This window comes from Cylas formicarius, unplaced genomic scaffold (genome assembly GCF_029955315.1).
Source record: "Cylas formicarius isolate icCylForm1 unplaced genomic scaffold, icCylForm1.1 PGA_scaffold_10__41_contigs__length_53128322, whole genome shotgun sequence".
Lineage (NCBI taxonomy): Eukaryota > Metazoa > Arthropoda > Insecta > Coleoptera > Brentidae > Cylas > Cylas formicarius.
The window spans coordinates 7958453-7985751 of record NW_026844214.1 but is presented as its reverse complement, the minus strand read 5'-3'; the positions used below and the strand labels follow the sequence as shown (position 1 = coordinate 7985751).

The 27299-nt window shown below is 34.0% G+C and overlaps 2 protein-coding genes across 8 annotated transcripts in view; one reads left to right on the top strand and one right to left on the bottom strand.

The window, feature by feature from the left end:
- LOC132708653 (uncharacterized) overlaps nucleotides 1–27299 on the top strand; it is a 73952-nt gene that overhangs the window by 2128 nt on the left and 44525 nt on the right. The gene's annotated exons all lie outside the window — the stretch shown is intronic.
- On the bottom strand, nucleotides 487–27299 carry LOC132708674 (heterogeneous nuclear ribonucleoprotein K). 6 transcript variants are annotated; one of them, XM_060681175.1, is made up of 12 exons: nucleotides 26020–27299; nucleotides 25243–25569; nucleotides 17260–17360; nucleotides 16782–16838; nucleotides 15696–15739; nucleotides 14446–14518; nucleotides 13873–13986; nucleotides 13306–13434; nucleotides 12928–13187; nucleotides 12304–12556; nucleotides 11613–11782; nucleotides 487–1603 (listed from the first exon to the last, which is right to left on the bottom strand). In XM_060681175.1, the coding sequence occupies exons 3-12, from the start codon at nucleotides 17347–17349 to the stop codon at nucleotides 1570–1572; spliced, it is 1224 nt and encodes a 407-aa protein (XP_060537158.1). In that variant the 5' UTR covers nucleotides 17350–17360; nucleotides 25243–25569; nucleotides 26020–27299; the 3' UTR covers nucleotides 487–1569. The 6 variants fall into 6 exon arrangements, with proteins under 6 accessions (XP_060537158.1, XP_060537176.1, XP_060537167.1 ...); XM_060681193.1 differs by lacking the exon at nucleotides 25243–25569; XM_060681184.1 differs by lacking the exon at nucleotides 26020–27299 and having other exon boundaries at nucleotides 25243–25954.

Below are 27299 nucleotides of genomic sequence, written 5' to 3'. Positions count from 1 at the left end.
AAGGAACCGCAACTTTTCATTTTCAAACAGCCAAGCCCAGCCGAAGGAAGAAGTTATAATAGCTCAATCCGGAAACAGTGGTGTATCGGCTGAAGGCAAAACAGGAATAATCAGTGGACTTTCCATATCGGAAGTTCTTGTTATCGGAAAACGATAAGAAAAATTAGGAGTAAAGATCTGGTATAAGAAAAAATAGCTAATAACTCTTGACAATTTCGGATCGATAATCGGGACCGACAACTTTTTTTAACCCATATATTTTTGCATGATTCTGATTCCTCCGAAAGATGAAAAATTATTGGGTATCACTCAATTTTGTTTAACTTCACCAACAGTTTAGGCAAAATATTTAATTTAGCCTAAAATGGTGCAATTTTATATGAGAATGCCAATATCCAACAAAATACGAGCTTTGATGACACAAAAACTGTTCCGACATATCTATTTCTTTTTTTTTAAAGAGGTTTGTAAATAAAAATAAAACACTTGAATATTTCATTCCTTTATCATTCCAATCAAGTGGAAAACACCAAAGATAACAGGGAATTTTTAATTTAGTCAGGGGGTTTTATACATCATTATATAAAATAATTTTGTACTTGTTTGTTCCCTTTATTTAAGAAATAACCTTAAATAACCTAAAAGTTTTAAAAGACCCTACTACTTAAGCTTTGGTACACAACTTTTTAGATTTTTTCTTAACAGGTATGTACTTAACAGACACCGAACATCCAAATGATCAGGAAACACTGATATCTAACTATTAAATTTAAATATACGAATGAACAATGTAATCTGTATCTGCAAAAGTTTGAAATGTAGAATAACCACTTAAGCGAAACAAAATATGCATTTTGTATTTGAACCTGTCCATATCTTAATACATAAAATTCCCTTGGATTTCTCCTATGTTAATGGTCGAATGGTTATAGGTGCCGATAAAGCGCAAATTCAAGGATAATTGCTGGAAATTATTTTTAAGTTTGAATTTTTATCTTTACAATTGTTAGTTGCTGAAATTTGGTATATTCTAATTTGGAGAAATCCAAAAAGAACACGTATCTGTAGGAACTAGGGCTTGTACTTAAAAAAATCTTTATTATATAACATATTTGAATGCACAGAATACTGATTATATATAAATCAAAAATAACACCCATACAATAGTAAAAATAAAAAATGTTGGAATGTTTTATATTTTTATAAACCAAAAATATATAGACAAATACATATATTAGAGCAAGCATGAATCACATGCAAATATACGGACTATGTACATCCTGACAATTATCCAATCACTAACTTGAAAATGGTGAAAAAATAACCAAACAACAAATTTTAGTTTGGTTGGAGAGTCAGAATAAAAGCATGATGAAAGATGAATGGAAACTTTACATCTTCTAATATAAATATAAACTAAAAGACAACAACAAAAATGATCTGAAATACCCCATCCACTTATAATAAATTTCTTGATAGGCAAGTAACATTTGTCTATATAATTTTGTCACTGAATTTACATTTATAACATTTATTATGGGCATGAGATTTCCAATTCTGGGGCGTTGTCTAGAAGTTGTTTCTCTCTGAGTTGTTATGGACACTGAAATTAGACAATTTTTTTAAAAAATATATTTTAACCTGAACCTAATATACATTTTTTGAAATCATTCGCATATTTGCATATATTTGCAAATATTCTAACAATGCTTTAATATTTTCAGAAAACACTACAATTGACGCATTTTACATACATACAAATTTGCACCTTTTTTTTAGTGCGCGAACCGCAAGTGCTTATTTTTGCATGTTGTTTCCGCGATTGTTAAGTAATTAGTTCTCCAAATTCCTAAATACAGCTACCAAAAAGCGACGATAGTTTTTTAGGCTGTTTAGTATATACAACAAACTGCTACAACCTGCCTTACCATAGATATCAAAGAAGATATTCGAGCATAACCTGGAAGCACTTTTTTTTTTTTCGGTCAACCAGGTGAAGTGGTGTGCACAATTTTACCTCGGTCCGAGAAAATTTTCATTTTTTTGACGTAATTCTAGTCTTCAACTGAATTTTTCGGTCTGGGTGAGTTTTATATTTAGTCAGCCGTTAATATTTGCTTTGGTTTGGTGTCGCAGTTCGCAATAATTTAGCGCTTTTCATATCATGGCATGTGCTTCGGGGGGTAAAGACCCCCCTGATAGAAACGATCGTATCGTAGTTAATAATCCGATAGTGTTTGCAAATGATTTTGATTCCTTTCAAGCTCAACTAAACTTGTCCCAAGCTTCTACCTCCTCTAGCAGTGGTTATTCATCAGCCTTGACGCTTTCGCCTTTAGCTAAGAAAACAGCACATGCTATCGCTCAGCATCAATACTTCTTAGTACCCACTAAGGAGGAAATAGATTTATTGGAGACAGAGTTACAAAAGCTTAAATCTGTCTTCGTGGAAGATCAGGATGCCCTAAACGAAATTGCAAGAATTTCAGTCAACATAAGGAGAACACTTAACCGAAAGTATAAGTATGAACTTACAGACCAGGGACCATTTCTTATCATAATGGAGGGAATAACTTCTCAAGTTGGAAACATTCACCCGATGAATATTGGAAAAATTTTGCACAGAGCTGGAGTACAAGGTATAACAAAAATCAATAGAAAAGGGGCTAATAAAATTGGAATTGAATTCAGAACATCAGAGTATGCTAATCAGTTTTTGTCAAATGAAAGTTTCAGTTCTGCTAGAGGCTATAATAGGTACATTCCACAACGTCTTGTCACTTGTAGAGGACTAATCAAGGATGTAGGGGACCAAATTACGGAAGAGGATTTTTACTCAGAAGCGGTAGCTTATACAGGAGAAGGATCCCGGGCCAGGTTGATTAAGATATTAAATGTAAAAAGAGTCTTAAGAAGGAAGAAAATACTTGCTATTTCTGGTGAAACAGTAATGAAAACCATCCCCACAAACGATTATATTGTAACATTTGAAGGCAAATCATTACCCCAAACTGTAAATATTTTTAATAATGAAAGAGAAGTGGAAAAATATGTTAACCCGGTTATAATGTGCGTCAATTGTTGCAGATTTGGACATGTCAAAAATAATTGTAGAGGCAAGCCTCGTTGCGGTTTTTGTACAGAAGATCATCTTATGTTTGTTTGTCAAAAAAGAGAGCAAGCAATGAAAAAAATGAAATGCCCTGCAGATCATCTTAACAATCTGACTAAAACGTGTAAAATTCCAAATTGTGAAGTAAATCCAAAACCAAGCTGCGTAAATTGCAAGGGACACCACACTGCTACTGACTGGGGATGTCCCGAATACAAACGGCAAAAACAAATTAACGAAACCATGAGCTTCTACAACCTTTCTTTTTATGAAGCAGCTAAACTGCATCCACGGCTAATTAATGCAAACCAAGGCTTTACCCGAAAACCAGAAGATTTTCCTAGTTTAAATAAAAAAACTCAGAATAAACCTCCTCATCCAACAAGTCCTCAGGGCTGTTCCTCATATACATCAGTACTTAAAAGAAAACGGCCTGACACCCAATTTACCAAAGGGTATGATAAAGTAGCCCATGAACTAACTTTGTTACCCTCAAGTGCAAGAAGAAAAGTCTCATCTATACAAGTAGTTGAAAACTCGACATCAGAGTCGGAAATGGAAGTAACTCCTGTAGGAAATGGCTGGGAAGAAGTATGCAACAAGTTTGAAGCTTTCAAAAAAGACGTTATGTCAATAAAGGGTATGGATGAAAATTGTGTCAACAATATCAAACAATATTTTGGTTCATTTGACCTACGGAGGGGGGGCGGCTGCGATGGCAGCGGTTGACCTACAGGGGTTAGAAAAAGCAAAGGTAATCTTATCACTAGTTTTAATCTAACAGTAGTTTTTACGTAACAAAACTAAGTTTAAGTTTTAGTCACAAGCGTTTTATAGTTGAGCTATAATGAATATCGTTCACTGGAACATTTGCGGGGCTGAAAAAAATAAAGATGCTATCATTAGAGTTATAAGGGATTTTAAGCTACAGATCTTATTGCTCAATGAAACCTTGCTCAAACCCAACACTAACTTTAAAATATCAGGGTTCTCTTCTGTAAGAGCAGATAAACCTAATGGTGCAGATGGTATAGCAATTTTCTTGAAAAACAAAATAAAATATAATATCATCGACTTAAGCAGAATTAATATACCAGAGAGGTGTCAGGTTATTCTTGTAGAGCTTGTCGATTTTTTTATTTGTTGTGTTTACAACCCTCCAGATATTTGTTTGGTCAGGGCAAGCCTCGATTCAATTTTCGATCTAACCCGTAATAAACCCGTCCTCGTTATGGGAGACTTTAATGCCCATAATCCAATATGGGGTTCCCAGGTCAGTTACTCACGGGGAATTAGAAGTGGGAACATTCTTTATGATTTCATTAAGGATCACGATTTGTGGGTACTAAACGATGGATCAGCTACTCGGCTCACACGCCCAGGCGTACACAGCGCTCCAGATGTAGCTTTTTGCTCCCAGAGACTGTCTGGACTTACTGACTGCAGGGTTCTCCAGGATAGAGTGAATAGCGATCATTTTCCTATTTTGTGTATCATCGGAAATAACCGTTGCAACTCAGGTTCGACAAGAAACTACACTAGCAAATATAATTTCAACAAGGCAGACTGGGAGAAATTTTCTGATTTAATCTCCACGAAATTTAGAACTTCACCTCCTATAAATTATGAGGATTTTATGAATATAATTTTCCTATCTATTGCAGAATCTGTTCCAATGCATAAACACTCATTAAACTACGGGTTACCTTGGTGGGATAATGAGTGCACCAACGCTATTAAAAGGAAAAGACAAGCATTCAGAGACTATAAAAACAACCCCTCTGAGACCAACTTCCTGGAATCATTAAGAACCCGGGCACAAACAAGACAGCTGCTACGTAAGAAGAAAAAGGAAGGCTTTGTCAACTTTTGTGAGAATCTATCTCCAAATACTAGTGCAAAAGAAGTTTGGAGCAGTATTAGAAGGTTTGCTAAAGGTATCAGGTACCAAAATTATCATTTTCCCTTGAATTTCTCAATCCCACAAGATATGTTTGATCTTTTGACGCAACCTCCCTCTAGGTTGCCTAATATCCCCGAATGTCGCTTCTCATCAGAATATACAGAAGACTTCCATATCTCAGAATTTGTCGCGGCCGTTAAAGGTCGGAAGAGCAAGAGTCCCGGTGTGGATAAAGTACCTTTCAGTGTGCTCAGCCATCTCCCTGTTGAAGGAGCAGTCTTTCTTATCAAATTTTTCAACAAAATACTTCGGAGGGAAACCACCATTCCAGAGACGTGGAAAACCCAAATGGTGATCGCAATTCCTAAACCGGGGAGAGACCCCTCAGCGTTATCGTCCTACAGGCCCATCAACCTAGCTTCTTGCATAAGCAAAACTTTTGAAATTATGATCAAAAACCGACTGGAATGGTTCGTAGAGAACCAAGGTTTAATAGACGTTCGCCAAACCGGTTTCAGAAAGGGTAAGGGAACTTTCGACAATCTTGCAGTTATCTCCTCAGAGGTCCTCTGCCGTTTGGCTCGCAATCAACTAGCAGCAATGGTGACTTTGGACATATCCAATGCCTACGATAATATAAATGTTGACTTATTGACCTCGGTGTTGGCCAAAATTGGAATCGCCAGAGATTTGACTTTGCTCATTAAAGATTTTCTCACGAACAGGAAGATACAAGTTAAAGATCCATCTACTAATACATTCGTGTCAGGCAGAACCACTAGCAAGGGAGTTCCCCAAGGTTCCCCTCTTTCTCCATTACTATTTAATATTTACATCAATTCAATCAATGAAACAATTCCTGAGAACATAAGACTTTTACAGTTTGCGGACGATACCGCCTTGCTGAGTACTGGGACTGATGCCGAAACAATAGTGAACAATTTGAATAGAACTTTGCAAAATATACATATTTGGTCTTTGAATGTAGGACTTGAGATTAACCCCAATAAATCTGCAGCTATATTTTTTTCCAGGAAGAATTACAAGGTTAATTATCTCCCCAGACTTCACCTCAACACTCGAACCATTGCATGGACAAATTCCATCACATATCTAGGAGTGATTTTTGATCCAAAACTGTCATGGGAGCCACAAATTAGAAATATGATACAGAAAGCTTCAGGTGGGTTGAATATGATGCGATTTATAAGTAGAATCTGGTGGGGGGCACATCCCTCTACCCTTCTAACTTTTTACAAAGCTTATGTTAGACCCCATTTGGATTATGGAGCCTCTTTTTTGGGTGGTAGCTCAAGAAAGTCTATTGCTCAACTTAACAAAATTCAATTTGAGGCACTGAGAATAGCTCTGGGATATATGAAGTCCACACCTACTAACATACTTCTAGGGGAAGCAAGTGAAATGGATTTAGAACACAGAAGATACATGCTAGCGACTAAATCATTATTGAAAGCTGCCAGTTTAGTGGACAGTGAAACCTTAGCTGCGGTTAGATGGTTATATATCACCTATAATGAAAACTATTACTTTTTTCGGAAAAAGAGTATTCCTGCACTTGTGGATGCTTTTGAAAGAGTTGATTCACTGTTAGATACACTTTACAGGAGCCCAGTTTATCCCTGTTTTTCTTGCCCACTGCCGAACCTTTTAAGCTCTGTTCAAATCCAAGACTTAAAACTAAAGAAAGATAATAATAACTCCAAATTATTTGAAATTAAGAAGAGCGAGACTTGGACCCCAGATTTTCATTTAATTTTTACAGACGCCTCAAAAGATAAAGAAGGCCGAGTAGGTTTTGGCGTTTACAACTACAATACGAACCTTAAAATGGGACAAGGCCTACCAAGTGAACTATCCATTTGCTCTGCCGAGATTTATGCTATTGGTCAAGCTCTTGATTGGATTGAATTCAAGGACATCAACAAAGCAGTCATCCTTTCAGACTCCAAAAGTGCCCTCGAAGATATCAATAAAACTGGGATGGATGCAAAGTCTAACTACCTAACCTTGCAGGTTAAGAATAAACTATTTACCTTAATAAAAACGCAAAATAAGGACATCCAATTATGCTGGATACCAAGCCATACCAGTATAAAAGAAAACGATATTGCGGATCAGATCGCCAATGCTGCACGCCTCGAACCACAGGAAAATATAAAATTGAGCTTTAGGGAATTCTTCCCTAAATTAAAGCATAACATCTGGAATGCTTGGAGCGACAGATGGAAACATATAGGATTAGGGAAAGGAGTTAATTTCACCTCACATTATTCTACTCCGCCAACTAAACCCTGGTTTCATAAGCTCGACCTGAATAGAAGAGAAATTACAACTATGTGTAGACTGAGAAGCAACCATTGCTGTTCTCCGGCTCACCTAAATAGAATCAAAGTCAAACTCTCCGGAGACTGTGAATGTGGAGAACTGGGCGATTTAAGTCATGTGCTGTTTGATTGTGCTCTTCATTGGGAAAAATCACAACAGTTGTATGAGTCACTCATTAGTGCTAATTTTCCTTCGCCTCTGCATATTAATTCCATTTTATTTCACCGCACTCAGTTGGATTTTGCTGCTAGAATTGTTTGCCGATTTTTAGATGCATGTGGATTAAAACTTTGAATATTGTTTTCACATATTCTAATTCTTTCGTCCATTTTTTTTCCCTGTATAGCCGTCCAGTAGGATGATGGTATCACCCAGACCCTCTTTACGGAGGCATCCTTCATGGAAATAGTTTATTGCACACCACTACCGTGAAGCTGGCCGAATTGCCTTAGCAGCAGTGGCTAAATAAAGCGTAAATTAAAAAAAAAACCTGGAAGCAATGCATAAGCAACAATATACCATGATTCATAAATATTTCTGTCTGAAGAAAGAACTTCTAGGGTCTTCATCGCCATCAAACATCTCACCGTCAAACTGACAAACTAAGACGCCTAATCCACAACCTAATATTGCATAATGACTGGAGAATCTCTTCATAAAATTGTTGATTTGGATAACTACTAGGTGGTTATGACGTGGTGGTGGTGGTTATGACGGTTTTGTTCATAAATTGAATTGACTCACAACTCACCTCACGATGTAATTTTAAAATGTTTCCATTCGAAAAGAGACTTTGACAGTGTGGTTCCATGTATACAAAATTAACCATTTGAAACAACACTATAGAAGCAATTTTAAAAGTAAAGTGGGAATCAATTCAATAACCACCAAAACAAATTTAACAAAAATTTCTAACATGAACATTGAACATAACAAATTACAAAAAGTTAAATGCCTTTTATACAAAATGGTTAATAAAACGGCAAGTGCAAGTCGAATAGAAACCTTGAAACCTAACATCTGCAAAAAGTTTATCTAGAAGTGTTCCAAACACATTTTTTACATAATTGCATTTTAAATATTTACAATTTGTTCCCGGTAGATGCAACATGTTATTGTACATATAAGTGATGAAGTAAGAAACATGAAGCTCCTGTTGATAGTAGACAGCTTTGTGGGAGGAATAGTGATTCCTTGTTTTTAAAATCAGAACAACAAAATCACTAGTCTTCCACACAACACCATCTTGTTAGTAGCAGAACTCTATCGATGATTAGTCATGTTTAGTTGGAAAAGGAATGATAAGGGCCTATAAATATGAAAGTAGTTAAAGTGTTAATAATAAAGCTTTTTAATTAACTCAAAGAAAAGTTAGTCAGCTGGTAAGTCGTAAATTTACAGTGCTATTGCTATATTTTACTAATATTGTATTCAATTGACAATATTTTCCATACAAATATCATTTTCATGTTTGGCAAAGAGAATACGCATACTTGCTATATTTATTTTCCACTTCAGTATTAAACGAGCCCATACTTAGTGTTGGGACTGGTCAATGGAGCACTTGTTAATTGACCTGTCAATTGCAATTGTAGAGTGTTATCTTCCATGATTTAATAATAATATGTATTTTGCAATAAATTATTATACGTTTACCTATAATCCTCTTCAAGGAACATCCGAATAGGATACTTAGTGATTCGGAGAATCTCTAGAATAATATCGGCTCCATTTATATATAAGTTAAAATAAATAAATATAAATTTCATGGTATTTTACCATTTACGCCAGTACGCTGTATACAAATATTTGTTAAACTTTCATAAACATTGTACATACAGGTAAGATCTTTTCAAATTTTAAATACCCTTTAAAGCATTACATTTAACTAAAAGGTAAAGTAAATGTATTCAAGCTAATTTAAACTTCTCAAAACAATGACATCATACTACATGAAGGCGCTAACTGTGAAATTTTATAAACAATATGTGATAGCACATATAGTTCCAAACTGCTGTACAGAAAAAAATTATTAAATGTATTTAACAGTCAGGTTTGTGTTGTTTGGAAATCAAAAAGAGAAAAGGAAAACTGAAAAAAAAACACAAAACTTTTGCGTCCATCGAAGGGAATATTACAAACAAAAATAAGAATTAGAAAATGCTTCTAGGGCGCAAATCTGGTAAAGATAAAAGGCCAATAGCAAGTAACAAGTATGTTCTTTTTACAGTAATAAATAGCTGATAAGCCAACAATTCGACACAAAGAACTGTTGGTGCCGACTATTTGGTATAAAACCAAATGAAAATGTACAAAGGCCTGGAGTGATACCCCCCAGCCCCCATATGATGACCGGTATTCAATAAGGCCAGAAGCAGTATGTCAGCTTAGTTGAAGTAGGCATACCTTCACTTTCGCTGTACTTGATCATAACGAAAATTACACTGGTCTATACTGACTGCTGTTTGGTGTAACCTGTACTGTCAAAACATATCGATCACTGGGTGCAATAATGGCAAATAGATATTTTTAGTTAATTGTATCATAAAACTCGCACATTTGTATTTTAATATTGAACAATACCGGCACATAGTTATCTTATTTCAGTTCCGCTAGAGAGAGTTAGTGCCGCTATTGAATTTCCCGCATTTTTTAACGATCTTACTTGAAAGTAAGTACTTATTAGTATCTAATATTGATAAAAATCGCGAAGAGGACGGAAACTCCTTATAAAGTCGTAGAGATGAGTTACGATGATTTTTTGGATTAAAAAAAACTTGTAACTCAAACTTCTTTAACCTTACATTGGGACAGTCCAGGCTACATTGTCAAAATAATGATGCCTGTGTTTTTGTATGAAACACATCTTTTAGACATTATACCAATTCAAAAGAAAAAGTTTAATGACTTAATGGATTTTCTACACAGTAATGCTATTAAAAAATGTGACAGTCACTTTTATAATAGCTGAAATGTGGCACTGTTTTTCAGTTACTTTTTTGTTTATTTTCTAAAAACCAGGTCATTTGGTTGTTGCTTTTGAGAAGAGCTTAACTTTTGTTTACGTGCCATAATAATTCCTGCTTCTTATAATTTTAACAGTGGCTCTCTACCAAAAACTCTATGTCGATTGCTTTTTATTGTTTACGTGTTAAAGGACTACTAATTTGTTAGTTGTTTCTTTTATTTTAGAAATAATACCTACTTCGACATGTATCAAAAACTATAGGTCGGTTGTTTTTTAGTTATAGCTTGCCGATGTTTTTTGTGATTATTGTTTACATGCCAAAGTTAAAGGCACATTTTTTAATGTTTTATTAATTTCCCTATTATTATTATTACCGTATTATATTTTTATAGGTATTCTTATAATAAAATGATGTTAAAACTTTGTACTGTTTTATTGAAAATTGGGAATCTATAACGGCACAAGATTTAAAGAACCTCAAAAGATATTTTGTTTTAAAAAAATCAATATACAATTATAAAGTCATATCACTATAAATTTGGTAAGAGATGTGAGAGTTGATATGAGTTATTTCAATATTTCAGTTTTTATTTTCCTAAATCACTGATTTTCTTGGAACTATTATTTTGTAGTGCCACTAATGCACCCAGTGAGAGATATTAGGTTTCTATTTAGCTACCAAACAAAAAGTTGTGTTTGTCAATATATGGAAGTTTTAGGCATTTTTTTCCCACAATTTATTAAAGTATATTGAGATTATTACTACTCTGTACCACTATAACTGTCTTACTTTTAATTTTCTAGATTAAGTTTTACCTATGATTTCTAATTATTTAGTGTTAATAATCACAAATAAATATTATTTCATCAACATTTTACAATTTTTTAAAATTATTTTTTGTATTCACCATCAATGGAAGGCCCTACATACAGCAGCAACCTTAAGTTATGGAAAATTTTGTACAAACATATGCGATATTTAAATAATACCCTGCTTACAGTTCTTTTATTAATTTAGATGAAATGTGGCCAACCCCCAGCCCGCGAGACATTTTGAAATCTGATATCTTTCATGTCAGAGGTTTCCCATACCTGATAAATTGTTTGAGAACCACTCTAGCATGATGATGAAAATCTTTTATTGTTTACTGGTCATGATACAGGATGTGGACTTTAATGTCAAAGGTATTTACATTGTTTTGATTGTTATTTTGGGGTACATGAGCATCAGAAATTTCTATTTTCCACCTTAGTACTGATTGACCAATCTTCTCATCACTCACCTTTGTTGTAGCAGATATTGTGCCATTTGAATCTCATTTGGAGAGCCTGTTATAGTTATGATTCGGTCATTTGAGCCTGGAAGGGGTTCGTCTATTGTAATACCGGCACCAGAGTCTTGCCTTATTTTTCTAATTCTACCGCCACCTTTCCCAATTATAGCTCCTGCAAGCTACAAAACAATTTATACTAATCACCAATTTTTAACAATATCTGGAATGTTACACCATCAAACATAGGGTACAACCACGATTAACTTAAGTTACAAATTTCACACACTGAAAAATCTAACTGACATTACTGACATCAACTCACTCATAGGGAATTAAAGATGATTTTAAATTACATAGATTACAATAGACCATTTTACTATCTTCTCACTTCCTTCCTTTAAAATCTTATTGTGACATTGTCACACTAGAAGTTTAGGCGCGATAAAATGTTATCTGTGTAATAAATACATGTGACGAACGTATACTTTTCGTAGTTTATTAGTTAGTTATTACTAGTGCTTGGCAAAAATTTAAGTTTATTCCAAGCAACAAGTTGTTTTCGAGTTTGGTTTCACACCCAGTCGACTAGGATATCGAGGATATAGTAAGTTAAAAAATGGAGAAAAAAAACTAATAAAGAAAGTCTCCTCGGTACAAAAAACTTTTTCAATCCATCTTATAAATCTATAAATTTTCTTACATCTTTGGGAATAGTGACTTGTGTCGAATTCTTGCCGCCAGTTGAACTGGTTACGCCTAAACCAATAGAACCAGATCCTGAAGGTGGTCCTGACTGTATAGAAGAAGTTAGTGGCGCTGGCGGATTGTTAAAAGATGCGGAACTGCTGCTCCACCCGTTCCTATCTCCGAATGGCGGGGGACGATTACGATTTCCAAAAGGGGCATCTCCAAATGAACGACCACCACCAGATGGTCTGTCAAAATTACTATTTCTGAAAGAAAAAAAAAACAAATGTTCTTTGTAGGACGCATATTGGCTCTGAAAGATGTAAGAATATCAAGTTTACAAATAAAACTGTCCTGCAGTATTACTCTTCACGTTATCTTATTTTTCAGTGCAAGTTAATATTTGTAATTAATCAAAAGTCAAAGCATCCCCTTAATTTATTAATTTTTTAATTCTCTAAAAAGAAAGACAATGAAGTGAAACATTATAACTACAAATGCAAATGTTTAATATGTGCCACAGAACTGGTGCGAAGGCGGATTTTTAAACGAATTTTTTACTGAGTGATCAAGTCAAAATAAATATTTATATAATAATCATCTTCTAAAGACCCAAACCATAATTTTGCTGCTTTACCTGTTTCCAAAACCTCCACCTCTACTCCCAAATCGTCCACCACCATCTCTTATTCCACCACGTGGCGGAGGAAGGGAATGTCCACCACCCCCTCTTGGCCCGGCAGATCCCCCCCTACCGCCTCTAAAGCTACCACCGCCGCCCCCGCTGCTGCCACGACCACCCTCAATATTATGGTTACCCCAGCCACCATACTCCTCTGGATACACATCATCAAAATTATGAGGGTCGTAAGGATTGACAGCACCTTTTATGGGGTTCTAAGGGATGTATTAACAGTGTTACTACTATTATTGTTATATTTGATTCTTCTTAATATATAATTAACATATTATAGCAAGTATGCAGTAAACGAAAACAATTTTATTTAATACTTACAGATTTAATAAGAGTAAGAACTTCTCGAACAGTTTCGACACACTTTGCAGCCTCACCAATAATTTGAATCACACGATCAGTGCTCTGGGGAGCAACATTGGAAAAAATTTTGATACGAGCCCCAATTTTCTGTAACAAAAGAAATTAAATAAAAAAAACGTGAATAAATTTATACCAAACATTAAACAGTAAAACTTCTCCCTGTATCAATTATTAGGTAATGAAAAGTCTACATATAAGGACGACTGAAAACTAGAAAAAAGATAAGAAAATTCTAGTTCTATAATACCGCAAAATTCTGATCAAATATTTTTAAAAGAATATTATTTGAAATAGCAATTGTTTAACAATTATTTTACATCAACCCCAAAACTTTTAAAAATTTCAACAAAAAACAGCATTCTTAAAGGAACTTATACAAAATCAAAATGATTGCTGTTAAACTCAGAAAATAGAAATAAATACTAAAAACCGTCTCTTACAAATACTGTTATTTAAAATTGTAATGCGTAGCTGGGTTGAACCTGTTAGTACTCTAACAATATAAATAAATAATATACCATGTACCTCTCTAATTTCTTTAATCTTCTGTCCTCCTTTCCCAATAACACATCCCGCTTGACTCTGGTGGATCATCATACGGACGTCAAGGTCATTTCCGTTTCCAGCTGTAGCGCCGTTCTTGAATTGAATAAGAAAACAATCACAGGTAATAATTATATTCTTATTTTTTGAGTGCGTAAAGAAATTACTCCAGGTACAGCATTGAGCTACAAACTAGGTCAGCCCTTCATTTTGTAAACCATCAAGTAGAAGTAGAATATAATTATCAAAATGTTTACTACTCTTCTTTAGCCGATTTTAATTCATTAACATTAGTAAGCTGGCCACACAATCTACTTTGAAAAAAATAAATTCATTAAATTAATTAAAAAAAATTTTTTCAATTGTGACAAAATTTGTTATTGTTGCTAACTAAAATAACTTATATATATATTTTATAGGCATATTTAAATTGCAAAATGCTTTGTGACACATCACCCAGAAGACGACGTCATTTAAAAAAGCAGAGTTGCTCCCCATATTTCAACTTGAATACTAATAAGGAGAACATATTAAAAGTATATAAAACAAACTTACCTCTTCTAAATTGGGCATCACATCTCTAATAATATTGCACACACTATCCAAATCCGAAGAAAGTGTAAGCAGCCTGTAAAAAAAATTTAATCAGTCAAGGTTCTTTCTTTTTAACTAACCATCCATAATTTATATTTGCAGTTCAGTATTTCAAAGGTTGAATCAACTTGTAATACTGCGAATATGGTTCAAGTTATAATATTAAAACTTCTTTATAATTAACTTTTGTCTAAATATATTGTCAATGGTTTCAACAGAGTTGTGTAAAATTGGATCAAGTCTACCAATTGGAATGGATGCGTACGCTGTATGTCATACCAATGACCATAATCCAGAAACAATTGTCAACTATTTATTTACCGAGTTATGTATATTTTTGGGTTTTTGCTGTCTATACTAAACTTCAAAGTGGATCTGAGATTTGAAGATCTTCACTCACACCAACGCAACACCCAATGTCGTAGGGACTTCGTGTGCTGACATGCACAAAACTTGCACTTACTTACCTATTGCGTTTTGCAATTTTTTACTTGCTAGTCAATAAATATCTCAGTGAAATAAATGAAGCGGACAATTTGAGGAACCATATTCGAAGCTTGAATTTTTTAAGGGTTTATAAAAAATATAAATTAATATTAGCGTTTAATAGTTTTATTGAATCCCAAGTTCACTATCGCTACTATAAAGAACTGCCCAAGCCATTTTTAAAAAGAGATTTGATAACCCAAAAAAAAAATTCTTCCGCGGGTCAATTCCGGAGTTGAACCTAGATCAAGGGAAGAATATAAAATAAAGCCTGGTTGCACCGCTCATGTAATCAAGGGAAAATTTGTTGACAATCATGAAATTTGAAAGAAACACCTACTTAATTTGTTATTTGGAGGTTTATGAAAACCAAAATCTAGATCATAAATTAACAACTGCTTTGTTTGTAATTGAGGACTTCAGCGTTAAACCGAGCAAAGTTAACCAAGGTAGTGTGGTTTGGGATAAAACATCAAATATTTTATATACTCCTGATAAGCAAAATCCATGTTTATTCCCTACTCTCATAACCAAACATTAAATGCTGACAATATCCAGATGTAATACAAAAAAACGGGTTAAACACCTATCCACGAAAAGTTGAAACACAGACTGCTCCTGGTGTCAGCCTGAAGTCATTAATTACCCAAATCAGTACAGTGCAACCAGAGGCAAAGAGATCACAGTTACTATAAAAATAGACAAGAGATAGATTTGGACTTTACCGTTCAGGGCCCGGGCAATCAGGGACAGTTATTGAAGCTTTGTACTGTTCAGTTCAGATCAGGTCAATCGGTTCAGCGAAGATGTATCATTGAAGGCAACCGCGCACAACAAAATGGCGGGCAGTGGTGGGCACAGGGTGTGGCAACAGGGCGGGCCATATGGGGGACAGAACACATTAGTTATATCATAATTGCGCCTGTGATCTGATGTTTTGTATAGCCTCAGATGATTGTTGGGTTCAATTTGGTTTAGAAAAAATCAACCTTTGCAAATTGTGTAATACCAATTTGCACCTTACCAAATTTTCAGAACAGCCAATTAACAAAAAAAATATTAATATACCCATTAAAAAAAAGTTGGAGCAATTTTAAAGATACCCAGTAAAGCAGGTTTGTAATGTCTTTGAATCTATATTAACGCATGTAATAGCACAGGGTAACCAAAAAATGCAATTAAAATTCCAAAACTAACCAAAAAATGTAAAGCATCCCAAAAAAAAATTGTTTTTCCAACAATTTCTTTAAGTAAAAATTAACAATAAAATAACACAAAATCACAGTAGTGTACCTCCTATTCCAAAAGTATAACAATATAATAATATCTAACGAAAGGGATACAATTGTTAAATTATAATCGTATGTGTTTACATTTTTGTTTTAAAAATTGTCTTATTGAATGATTAAGCACACCCACACTCATTGTGACTTTTGGGAAAACAGCAATTCTAGCTGTAAAATTTCAGACAAACAAAAGTTGTACGAAAGTAAAGTCAGTCCCGTACTAAAAGTATAATATTTATATGGTAAATGGGTTAATGGCTAAAGTAAATAAGCAAATATAGGAAATTCTGTATTCTCAGTCCTGCACTAGTAGACGCAGATGGCTAAAATTGGGGATGGATAAGTTGAAACCTACAAATGCAAGTAATTAAATTAAAATTAAATATGTAAACTGATAACTGGTACTGATATTCAAATTTTTATTCAAGTGCAAGTGAGAGCCTACAAAAATCTGTTATGACAAAAATGACCAGTTAGTGGTTAAGAAGTTAACATCTATTCATAAAACTAATTGTACTCACTCACCTGACTTCTCAATTTGGTGATGTTTTGCCCGCCTTTGCCAATGATTGATCCAGCAACCTGAAAATTGTAAATGAATTTGCTTTCAATAATGAAGAAAGAGAAATGTCTCTCTGTGCCTAAAAGCAAATAAAAATAGTTTTTGCTTCCAAAGGAGAGAGGATTCAATTCTTATGCAAAAACATGCGATTATATTTCTACAAATTTGGACCGTAATACAGAAAGCTTACAGTCAATGGGCTGACATTACAAAACAAATTTTTCTGGCCAGTTTTAAGGGACATGGAAATATGAACCCATTATTGAAAATAAAATTTGTAGCAATGAGTCTAACAGGTTGCTGGGACTTAACTTCCCTCTATTACTTATGGCACTAGATGAAAAGTAAGGTACATGTGATGAATTTGATGTTTAATTCAACAAATGACACCGCTAATCCGGTAATTCTTATTGCAAAGCCCATTACGAAAAAACTAGTTACCTTGCTTGGAATTAGTAAGCGGACTTCCTCATCACCTCTTCGGGAACGCTTTTGTGGGGATCCCATGTCACCATCAGCTCCTCGCTTCATGGCTAAACTACCTGCAACAATATTTTATGTCCATAATCTAGTAAGAAGTAGATGTCATTAAAAAGTAAAATTAATGGAACTTCAGACTAAAATTTAAGAATAAAACGTTTTCAATTGTAGCAAAATGAGATTTAAAGATTAATAGTAAGCTAATATTAAGAAATACAGGAAATCGGTTAACAACTTTGTTTTATCATTTAAGCCCCTAATAACGCAAACATTCAACACAATCAATTAGCTGGAATATTTACTTAGCCTTGTTCTTTACAAAAAATATTAATATTCTATGAAATTAAAACCAAATAAATTATACATTATTTATTACACGAATGTTAAAATCGTTGAATTGCCAGAGGTTAAAATTCAGTAAAAAACAAAAAAAAAATGGTTTACTTAAGCAAATTAAAGCAAAATAATCCATAACATATTTAATTCACACCAAGCGTAGGTGTTTATTTCAATGTACGTACTTGAGAAATAACCAAGAATTGAAAGATATCCTTGAAAAATTAAACTTAAATATTTAAATAGGTACCTGTATAATATTTTCCTGGAATTTTTTGTTGAATGATGTTTTCTTTTTGGTTACAACAGTAACAAGCCTAATATCTAGAGGTTGATTAACTATTTCCAGTTACGCATTTATTAATTTACTTCAAGTAAAATTAACACAGTACATAACTAAATTGTCTCTACTATTTAAATCGGAAATTAGCATAGCTTCAAATGCCAGTCATGATAAAATATGGAGGTACAGCAAAGGAAAAAAAGAATTAACACACAAAGACATTACCTGCTAAGTGAGTATAAAAATAAAATATTCTCTTGCGTTGGGGTGCTAAATCCAAATATTCTGACACTCTGTTTAATTCCCTCGAAAACGAATCCGCTTAATACGCAAATTGATAGCAAACTAAAATTTTATGAAAATGGCCACGAATAAAATCGACGACGCCGAATCACAGAATACCGCCGATACCGCCGAATCGTAATCGACCTAAGAGGACCACAGAACCAAACGCACGGTAAATAATAACTTTAAGATGGCAGTCTAAATTTCTAACGCTAAAACGATTCGTTCCTTCTCTCGTAAATAATTATGCCAATATTCAAAATGTAATCCTTACACAACTTGGTGGGTTTTTCTTGTTTCCTCTTGTATCGTTTATTGTTTAAAATTAAAAAAACAACATTTAAAACCAAAATTCCACCAAAATAATGCAGTTCGCGCAGAAATACATGTAGAAATTGCGTCGTGTCTGTCGAGCTTTATTATAATATCGTCGTGCTGCTAGGATGCATATTCGAAGACACGTTTCGCGATTTATTCAGATGAATACAGTGTATTGCTCGAAATGTGTGGAAAAAATAACCGTGTAATCCGAGTTCGGTCTTTTTGTTTTTTTTTTTTTGGTCACTGGTCTTTATCTAACAAATCGCACGAATTGAACGAAGTGTGGGACACCCTTTACCAGTGACTCTTAGCCTTGACCAAAGACTAAACAAAAGGGGTCAGTTTAGGCCGACTACCAAAAGGAATGTAATGTATAACGTCCCTATATCCAAAGTGGAATAATAATTACATAATTATGTAATACAAATTTACAACCTAAACTTAGTTTTCTGAGAAACTTATCTTTCAAGCAAACAATCTGCAATTGTTAAATATGAATAGTATATGTTCTAACTATCTTTTAATTTAATTAAGTTTATATAAAGACGATACTACATGATGCATGTCCCTGTTTAATGTTATAGTGGTGTTCAATTTAACTTTTCTGATTAATTTAAATATTTTGGGTAATCCCCAGTTAATGGTATTTATTATCTGTTGTAATTGTAATAACACTTTTTTGATGTTTCTAGTTGAATTTAATTAAGGTCCACGGACATTTGCAGTTGAAGATCATGCTGGTATTCTACTAAAGGGACAATTAATTTTATGTTTTGTTTGTTTTTTCTAATTCTTTTTTCCTGAAAAAAAAATCATTTCCATGAAGCGGGTAACATTTTCTTCTGTTTTCCATTTTTTTTCCATTGAAACTCTTCTACAAATTTTTCGATGTTACGACTTCCGAGAGGATTTCGAAAAACAAAACACTAACCTCAGAGAGTTTTCTAGTTTTATTTGTTTTATTCTCCACGGAGTCCGGGTTCTGTTTCTGTTTTTGATGTTAAATTTTTCAAATGTAAAAGCGCTTGTCAATGAAAATTCTTAATACGTTTTTTTTGCAAAAAATTATCACCATTTACGTTATCTACATGGCGTTCTAACGATAGAATTATCCGAAATACCAGCTCATTTCTTGCATAATGTTAATATAAAACAAAGTAGAAAAAACTAATATTCTGCCATGCCTGGACGAACTAAAGAAAACTGGTGGGGATTACGATATATAGGATTGGATTGGATTTTATTTTCGTTTCTATAAACATTGAAAGAGTGGGTTTTAAAGCGAAAATCCCCTTTCGAAAGGAAATAGATGAATACTGATGTCGGTGTCTGGAGCTCAATTTAAATAAAAGAACAAAATATGGATATCTGCTACGGTTTTAGAGTTATAGAGCGTTTTTCTAAAATGTGCATTTTCGAAAAATTGCTGTAACTTACTTTACAATTGGAAATTTTGTGGGTCTACTCTAGTAAAATCTTAATTTTTGATTGATTTTGTTAATTATTTTTTGTTAAGTAGGTATTCAAAATGCGCAGTCAACGTACTGGACACCTTTTTTTCTTCAAAACCAGTTATTAGGCATTTTTTCGAAAAAGACGCTGATGGCGGCTTGTTATTGGAGATTACTTAAAACCTAATTGTAACGTCTGTTCATAGATATAAGAAAGTGACTAACTGTTACGAATTAAGGAAAGACCCGGGCAAGCTGTAAGAAGGAAATATGGCCGAACAGGTCCGTACTTTGCTTAGAATTTAATTATTTGGGGTTTTGTTAGGAATGATACTAAACAATATTTATTTATTTATTTATGTATTTATGTTTAAATCTAAAATAAAATTACAAATTATTTTTGTTACCTACTTAAATTACTTAAAATTACTCACATAATATATCAGTATCGCTATCACTATCATCGCCTGTTCTAACTATTATTTGTTCTGTATTATTTGCGATATGGATATACGATTGTTCTGCTTTTTCTATATGTTTAACAGAATTTGCCCAACTTTGTGGAGGGATGTTAAAAACATCGGTTTCTATAAGTTTGAGGACATTGGAGTTAACACGGGGAAAAACATTGTTACGACGAATGGCAGATATCAGTTGGTGCCAAACATATTCAATGGAATTAAATGTACAGTGGTAAACTGTATTCCCTAGATTTTTTGCATAATTATTACAGACGTATTCCTTTTGTAGGTAGGTATAAAATTATTTTCTATTACGGACCACAATTTTACCTGAATTTAAATTCCGAAACTTTTGGTAATAATCTTGTTGCATTGTATGTAAATTCAAAAGCAATTGGTCACTTTCTTATATCTATGAACAGACAATACCTGGTTTGAATGTTCCTAAATACAGGGTGTCCGAGAAAAATTGCTATTATATTTTGTACTTATGAAAGGAGATATTACAATTAGAAAATGATGCATAAGTGAGACTCCATTATTAATTTATTATTAAAAAGAAAATTTATCTAGAAAAAACGAATTTTTTATTTTAAAAAATGAGAAATTTCTTAAGGTCATCTTTAGCACTATTTCATAACTCTCACGACACTATCATATGAGACGTATCACACCGCAACAACCAGTCATTAACTCAAAAAGGTGTTTATGCTTTTATTGCCGGAGGTTCCAGCTTTGTTTCATTGATAGTTTTATTTCAAAACATTTTTTACTTACCCGGACTACCGATTAACACAGACAAATTTCTCAAAACGACATGTGGATGATGGTGAACAATCCCTACGTCTGCAGTTCAAAATCTGACAGTTTAAAAACTAATTAACGTATTGTTTAAGTAAACTAAATGGTGTGTGACTCGATAAAGTTTAAATCTTAAGTGAAGCTCATCATTGGTGAAGTTTGGCTCAAATAGTTAACAAACTTGAACAGATTTTATCCATTGCGCAAATACCATTTGCAAAAAGGAGAGACGAACTTAATATTTCACTATAATACAGCTATGATTATACGGGGTAATTCATAATAAAATGATGATCCTTAAGGATGCAATTCCTTGAATGATTTTAAGAAAAATGTTTTATATCAGTCTAGGTCCGCAATTTTTGATATACAGTGTGAAATATTTTTTTCTGCTCCCGTCTGTAAAATACCTAATTACCCACCGATCTAGCGTGCGGGAAGTGTCACTTTCGCTTACCGCACGGATTTGGGAGCAATCAGATGTTTTCGGAGATGGTTCCTACGCTTTAAATTTTGACGTTTGTCAATTCTGAGGGTCATGTCAGTGAATGTATTCGTGTTGTTTTGCGAAAATAGAAAAAGTATAGTATGCAACAAGTGCGGTAAACGGCATTCGACTCACGAGTTTATTTGACACGAGCGGAGCGACTTTTTATTAAACGAATGAGTTAAAAAGTTTTTCTACTCCCGTCTGTAAAATACCTAATTATACACCGATGTAGCGTTCGGGAAGCGTCACTTTACCACGTCAGTTTCGTTTCCCACGGATTCGAGCCACTTCGAACATTTTCGGGATATTACCGCACCGTTTTGGAAGCAATCGAATGTTTTCGGAGACATTTCGCACGTTTTGAAGTTTGACGCTTGTCAATTCTGACAGTCCTGTCAGTGAATGTATTCGTGTTTTTTTTTCCAGAAATGTACCCAAAAACTAACGGTCGTAGAAATAGCATAGTATGCAACACGTTCGGTAAACTTTTTAAGTCACTCGTTTATTAAACACTCTCCGCTCTTGTAAAATAAACTCGTGAGTCAAATGCCGTTTGCCGCATTTGTTGCATAATATACTATTAAAAAACACTGTTTTTCCTCATTTTCATTGAAACTGCTTTAGAATTTTGAAGCGGTCGATTTTATCCCTGGTATTACGCAAAAGGCTAAAAATGTAAAAATAACCAAAATTTATAATTATTAGAAGAAAAACATTGGTTAATTGTTGAGGTTGGCCTCCTTGCTCCACGGTCTCCTATCGCTACAGGCTTATCATTTTAAAAATGCACCGGGAAGGCGATTCTACCAACATACCATGTTTCAACTCAAAAATTATCAAGTACAAGGTTTCACACTGTCAAATCCAATCCATTCTAAACTACAAAATAATCCAAAATAAACAAAAATAATATGAAAGTGTAACTAACAACTAAATGAAAATTTTGGAAACCCGTCGTCATACGTTAAAAAGTCTAGAGAATCTTGTTTAATAATAATTTGTTTTTGAAAAAAGCAGTGGGGTACAATTTGTTTTCCATAATCATATTCTACTACATTTTTGAAAACTTTAACATCCATATAAAAAATAAAACGATTGCCGACCTACATAGATATAAACTTGTTTTCTTAAAATCATCATCTTATTATATAACACTCTGTATACTTATAGGTTTCTCTATACATAATTAGTTTGCATAGCTAGTAGCCATTGCTTTAAGGTGATCAGACAGCAAAGCAGCTGCTGATTATTACCAGTAAGTACTGAATAAAGGGTTATAAGAAGAAAAAATATCCGTTTAATTTGATATTCAATATATCGGATGCTTGAGAGTCTGCTTTAATTTTTTTTTTGGAAAATTTCAATATTAAATTTTTATTAACAGTCAACTAATATGAGCACTTAAATATTATTGAAGTTGCGAAATCATCCGCTATATACGTCGAATTATACCAGGACAACTTATTCAATTCATAAAATAGAGAAATATGTTTGTGAAAACAATAAAATAAAACGCGCAGCGATAGATCCATATCTCACCTACAACGTTATTTCAAACACCGGGTGTGTTTTCCGTTCATGGATGTAAAAAGAAATTCGAAAATTCTAAAACTAAATGCGCCGCTAGCAGTCTACATGAAAAAATATTTCACGTACCTCAGGCACAAGTACAAAAGCAGATAGCACTTTTAACCGATGTTCCACAACCTACAGTTGAATACTGATTTGTGAACAAACATCGTAATACTAGGAAGTCATTCTTCTAACGGAATACCAACAATGTATACGTGGGCTGGATTGATTGTCTGCAACGACCCGGTTGTCATAGGGATCCAATGCTTCGATACAAACAACCAATGCCAACCCCTTTAATGTACCCCTAAATACAATAATGGTTAAGAAGAATCTATTGTCACACGAAGATGGGCGGACACGACACTGTTCAGCACAGTCTTACAGATTTGCACATACAGTAAGGGTGGATGCTTTTCATGATTAATAAAATTAGAATTAAGTTAAAAGTCAATAAATCCGGGTAGGACATGATTGAAAGTACAACAATCTAATGCAGTCCGCTCCATTAACTGTTGTTGTTCCTAATTTTTTTGACGCCATACCATCCTGACTTCTGTTACGTGTTCCCTGTACTAATTTGTGGACTCTCTCGTACCTACAAGTATCGCGTTAGAACATCAACCAAGGACAACGTGGACAAAAATAAGCTATAGAAACTGATTTCATATTTCGCAATTCAAACATCTGCGCCTGTACCAATGTACCAATGTACCAAAAATCATTTCTACTTAATGTATGGAAGCCGTTAATGCAAAAATTCTTAAGCCGTTTGCGGAACCATGTAGATATAGCTATTATTAAAATCGATCGATATGAAGTTGCTCCTTCAAATCATTTCGACAAAGGTTAACCTTTCGGGATGTCGATATCCTTAATATTCTTTTGGAGCGGCAAAACCCCAATGGCCCTTATACTCAGGTAGTCAGATTCACTTATTACACAACCTCTAGCCTCCTGCGTCGGTTTTTGCCGAGCCGAACTTGCTAACGTTTGGCCAATCATCCTGTTGGGTTCTTCAATAGTAGTCAAATTTGGTTAAATACAGGGTGCTTCAAAAAAATGTATACACACTTTAAACTATTGTAGTTTTCCCGCTCTACAAGGCTAATGTTATATTTCTTCGCCAGGTGTCAGCATAATCGTCCCTCTATGTTATATTATCAGCTGGAATTTGTAATATCAACATGGGGAACGTACGTTTGAGTTTTGAAGAACGTAAGCAGGTTATTAAGTGGTACTGGAAGTTTGAGAATGTAAATGAAGTTCAAAGACAGTGGAGAAGGGAGTATGATACAGAACCACCTTCAAGATTAACAATTACACGCATACGAGGCAAATTCGAAGTTCATGGAACAGTGTGTGATGTGCATAAAGGTCATTCAGTGATGAGTCATCAACGGCAGTCTTGGAACTGTTTCAACGCTCTCCTAACAAATCTTCAAGGCAAGGGGCACGTGAAAGTGATGTAAGTGCTAGCAGCGTGCTAGGCATTCTGAAGAGAAGTATCGTGTTTACATTCCAAGGCTGGTGCAACAGCTAAATGACGACGATCCAGATCGAAGGTTGCAATTTTGTGAATGGATTCAGGAGATGGTGATACGTGAAGCGGGATTTATGGGTAGCATCATTTGGTCGGATGAAGCCCAATCCAAACTTAATGGAACTGTCAATAGGCACAATTGTGTTTACTGGGGTGAAGAAAATCCTCACATTACAATTGAAAAAGCTGTAAATTTGCCTGGTGTAAATGTGTGGTGCGGTTTGTCTTCAAGGGGACTCATTGGACCTTTTCGATTTGAAGGCACTGTAACTGGTTTTAATTACCTAACAATGCTTGCTGATTGCATATTTCCTGCCATTCGTGCATTATACGGTAATGATGATTTTTATTTTCAACAAGATGGTGCTCCGCCGCACTATCACAGGGACGTACGAGCTTACCTTACAAAATTTGTCGGGCCGGTGGATAGGACGCAGGGGGCCAATCGAGTTTCCAGCACGCTCTCCAGACCTTACACCACTGGATTTCTTCTTGTGGGGCACAGTAAAAGATGAGGTGTACAAACGTAAACCACGTAACCTAGACATTGTTTGGAATGAGATTCAAGCAGTGTGTAGAGAAATCTCATTGGACGTTTTGATACGATGTACAGAATCAGTGGTGACTCGTACTCAGAATTGTATTGATGCTGCAGGTCACCAATTTGAACAGTATTAACATTTGTTATTTATGTTTCATTTACATTGGACTTTCAGCTTTCTATTTTCCTGAAATTGAACTTTGTAGAACGGTAAATAAATTTTCTATGGAAGTTCAAAGTGTGTATACATTTTTTTGAAGCACCATGTATAACGAATGTGATCGAAAATCCTAAAAAGTTCACCACCTGGTTGAGCGTAAATTTCTATACTGATAACTCTCGATAACATATTCATTATTTGTTTTTCTAAAACTCTTATTATTTGTTAAATTTGTGCTAATGCCAAATAGCCGTGAGTTAAAACAAAACGTTTCATTTTTTACTATCTAATTAATAAAAATCTATTTAACATGAACCGAACTAACATATAATACGTAGAAACAAACAAAATAAAAAAGGTTATATATAACAATAAAGGATCAACTTATTTAAACTTATTTAATTAATGAGTGTAGCGAAAACAACGATTGGATTGAAATAGGAAGACAATAAGATTCTATGGTAAACTTAAGATTACCTGAAATTTCCAATCATATGCTCGTTAAAGGATAATCATAATTATTGTTGGTTGAGTAAATCGCTACCAAAAGCAGAGGTAAAACAACTTCAATTCTTGAATCTGTGAAATTTCGAACCACTTTAGTTTTATGTTATTGGTGACTTTGGTGAACATTCTTGAGTCCTAAAATTATAAGAATATGTCTACAATTTTATGAATGATAAGACTATCTTTCTCTTTATTGGAGCTCTGTGTGAACATTCTGGCGTTTCTATCTATATTATTATTATTATTAAGGAAATTTTATTTAATTTTTTCCATACATCAAGTCTTTACAAATTTTCTTTCGTTTCGTCAGTCAAACTGTTGGCTTCTTCATAGCTTTACTGAAACTGTGTTATTAAGGTAGCTTGTGGAAGCTTCTTTGAAAAATTAACACTGCTCGATTTGGTAATTGGAACATTTTGGTGGTTTTTTTGAAAATCACTACACATAAAACAAGTATGTTATAGTATTTTTTATGCCAAACATTCATTCATTCATTTAATGATGTTATCTCCAACCGAATAAAATAATCAACTAACCATTGTCAAGTTTAACAGGGCAAAAACTTGTATTTCAAAGCGCTTGTAGTATGAACTTGTTAATTATAAGGGGGAGCTTTTTTAATTTAAAATTCACATTGAAAATCGAAATTTAAATGACGAGAATTATTGTATCTCGGACATATCAAGAAAGTAGGAGAACATTTTGTATTTGCTCTGGACTGAAAAAAAATGGTTCTATGTCAACGTCAACACTTTATACGAGGGCCAAAAAAACTTTTAATTTGTCCATAAACCACATTATTCAAAATTCCTTTGTTTTCGGTAAAACATAAAACATATTATATTGCACAATGACAAATGAATGTGGGAATACCTTATGACTAAACACTTTCAGACAGCGATTTGAATTTTTTTTTCTACGCCCCCTCTAAAATACCCCACTCAGTGAATGTCGTTTGCAAAAATGTACTCAAAAAGTAATGGTCGTAGAAAAAGTATAGTATTTAACACGCGGACAAGCTCTTTCTCAATTAAGTTGATGCGCCTAATCAAACCCGTCACTAAAGTGTCGTTTATAAAACGTACGGCAAATAAACTCTAAAATAATGAACTACTTATTGTTCTTTTAAGCTATTGCAATAATCTCACTCGCTTAAATAAAAAACAGGAAGAAACAAAACAAAAGGGAGAAATGCTACTACCCTTTCAAAAATATGACCGCGTTAGTTTCTGCATTTGTGTGTACTGTGT

What these genes read in the sequence shown, in the direction of transcription:
- LOC132708674 (XM_060681175.1), bottom strand. Translation starts at nt 17,349, where the DNA reads ATGAAGCGAGGAGCTGATGGTGACATGGGATCCCCACAAAAGCGTTCC. An exon ending in TTCTTACTCTTATTAAATCT is followed by an intron (nt 13,188 to 13,305) that starts GTAAGTATTAAA and finishes TACATCCCTTAG; the next exon opens with AACCCCATAAAAGGTGCTGT. An exon ending in CAATATCTGCTACAACAAAG is followed by an intron (nt 1,604 to 11,612) that starts GTGAGTGATGAG and finishes GTCTAATTTCAG; the next exon opens with TGTCCATAACAACTCAGAGA.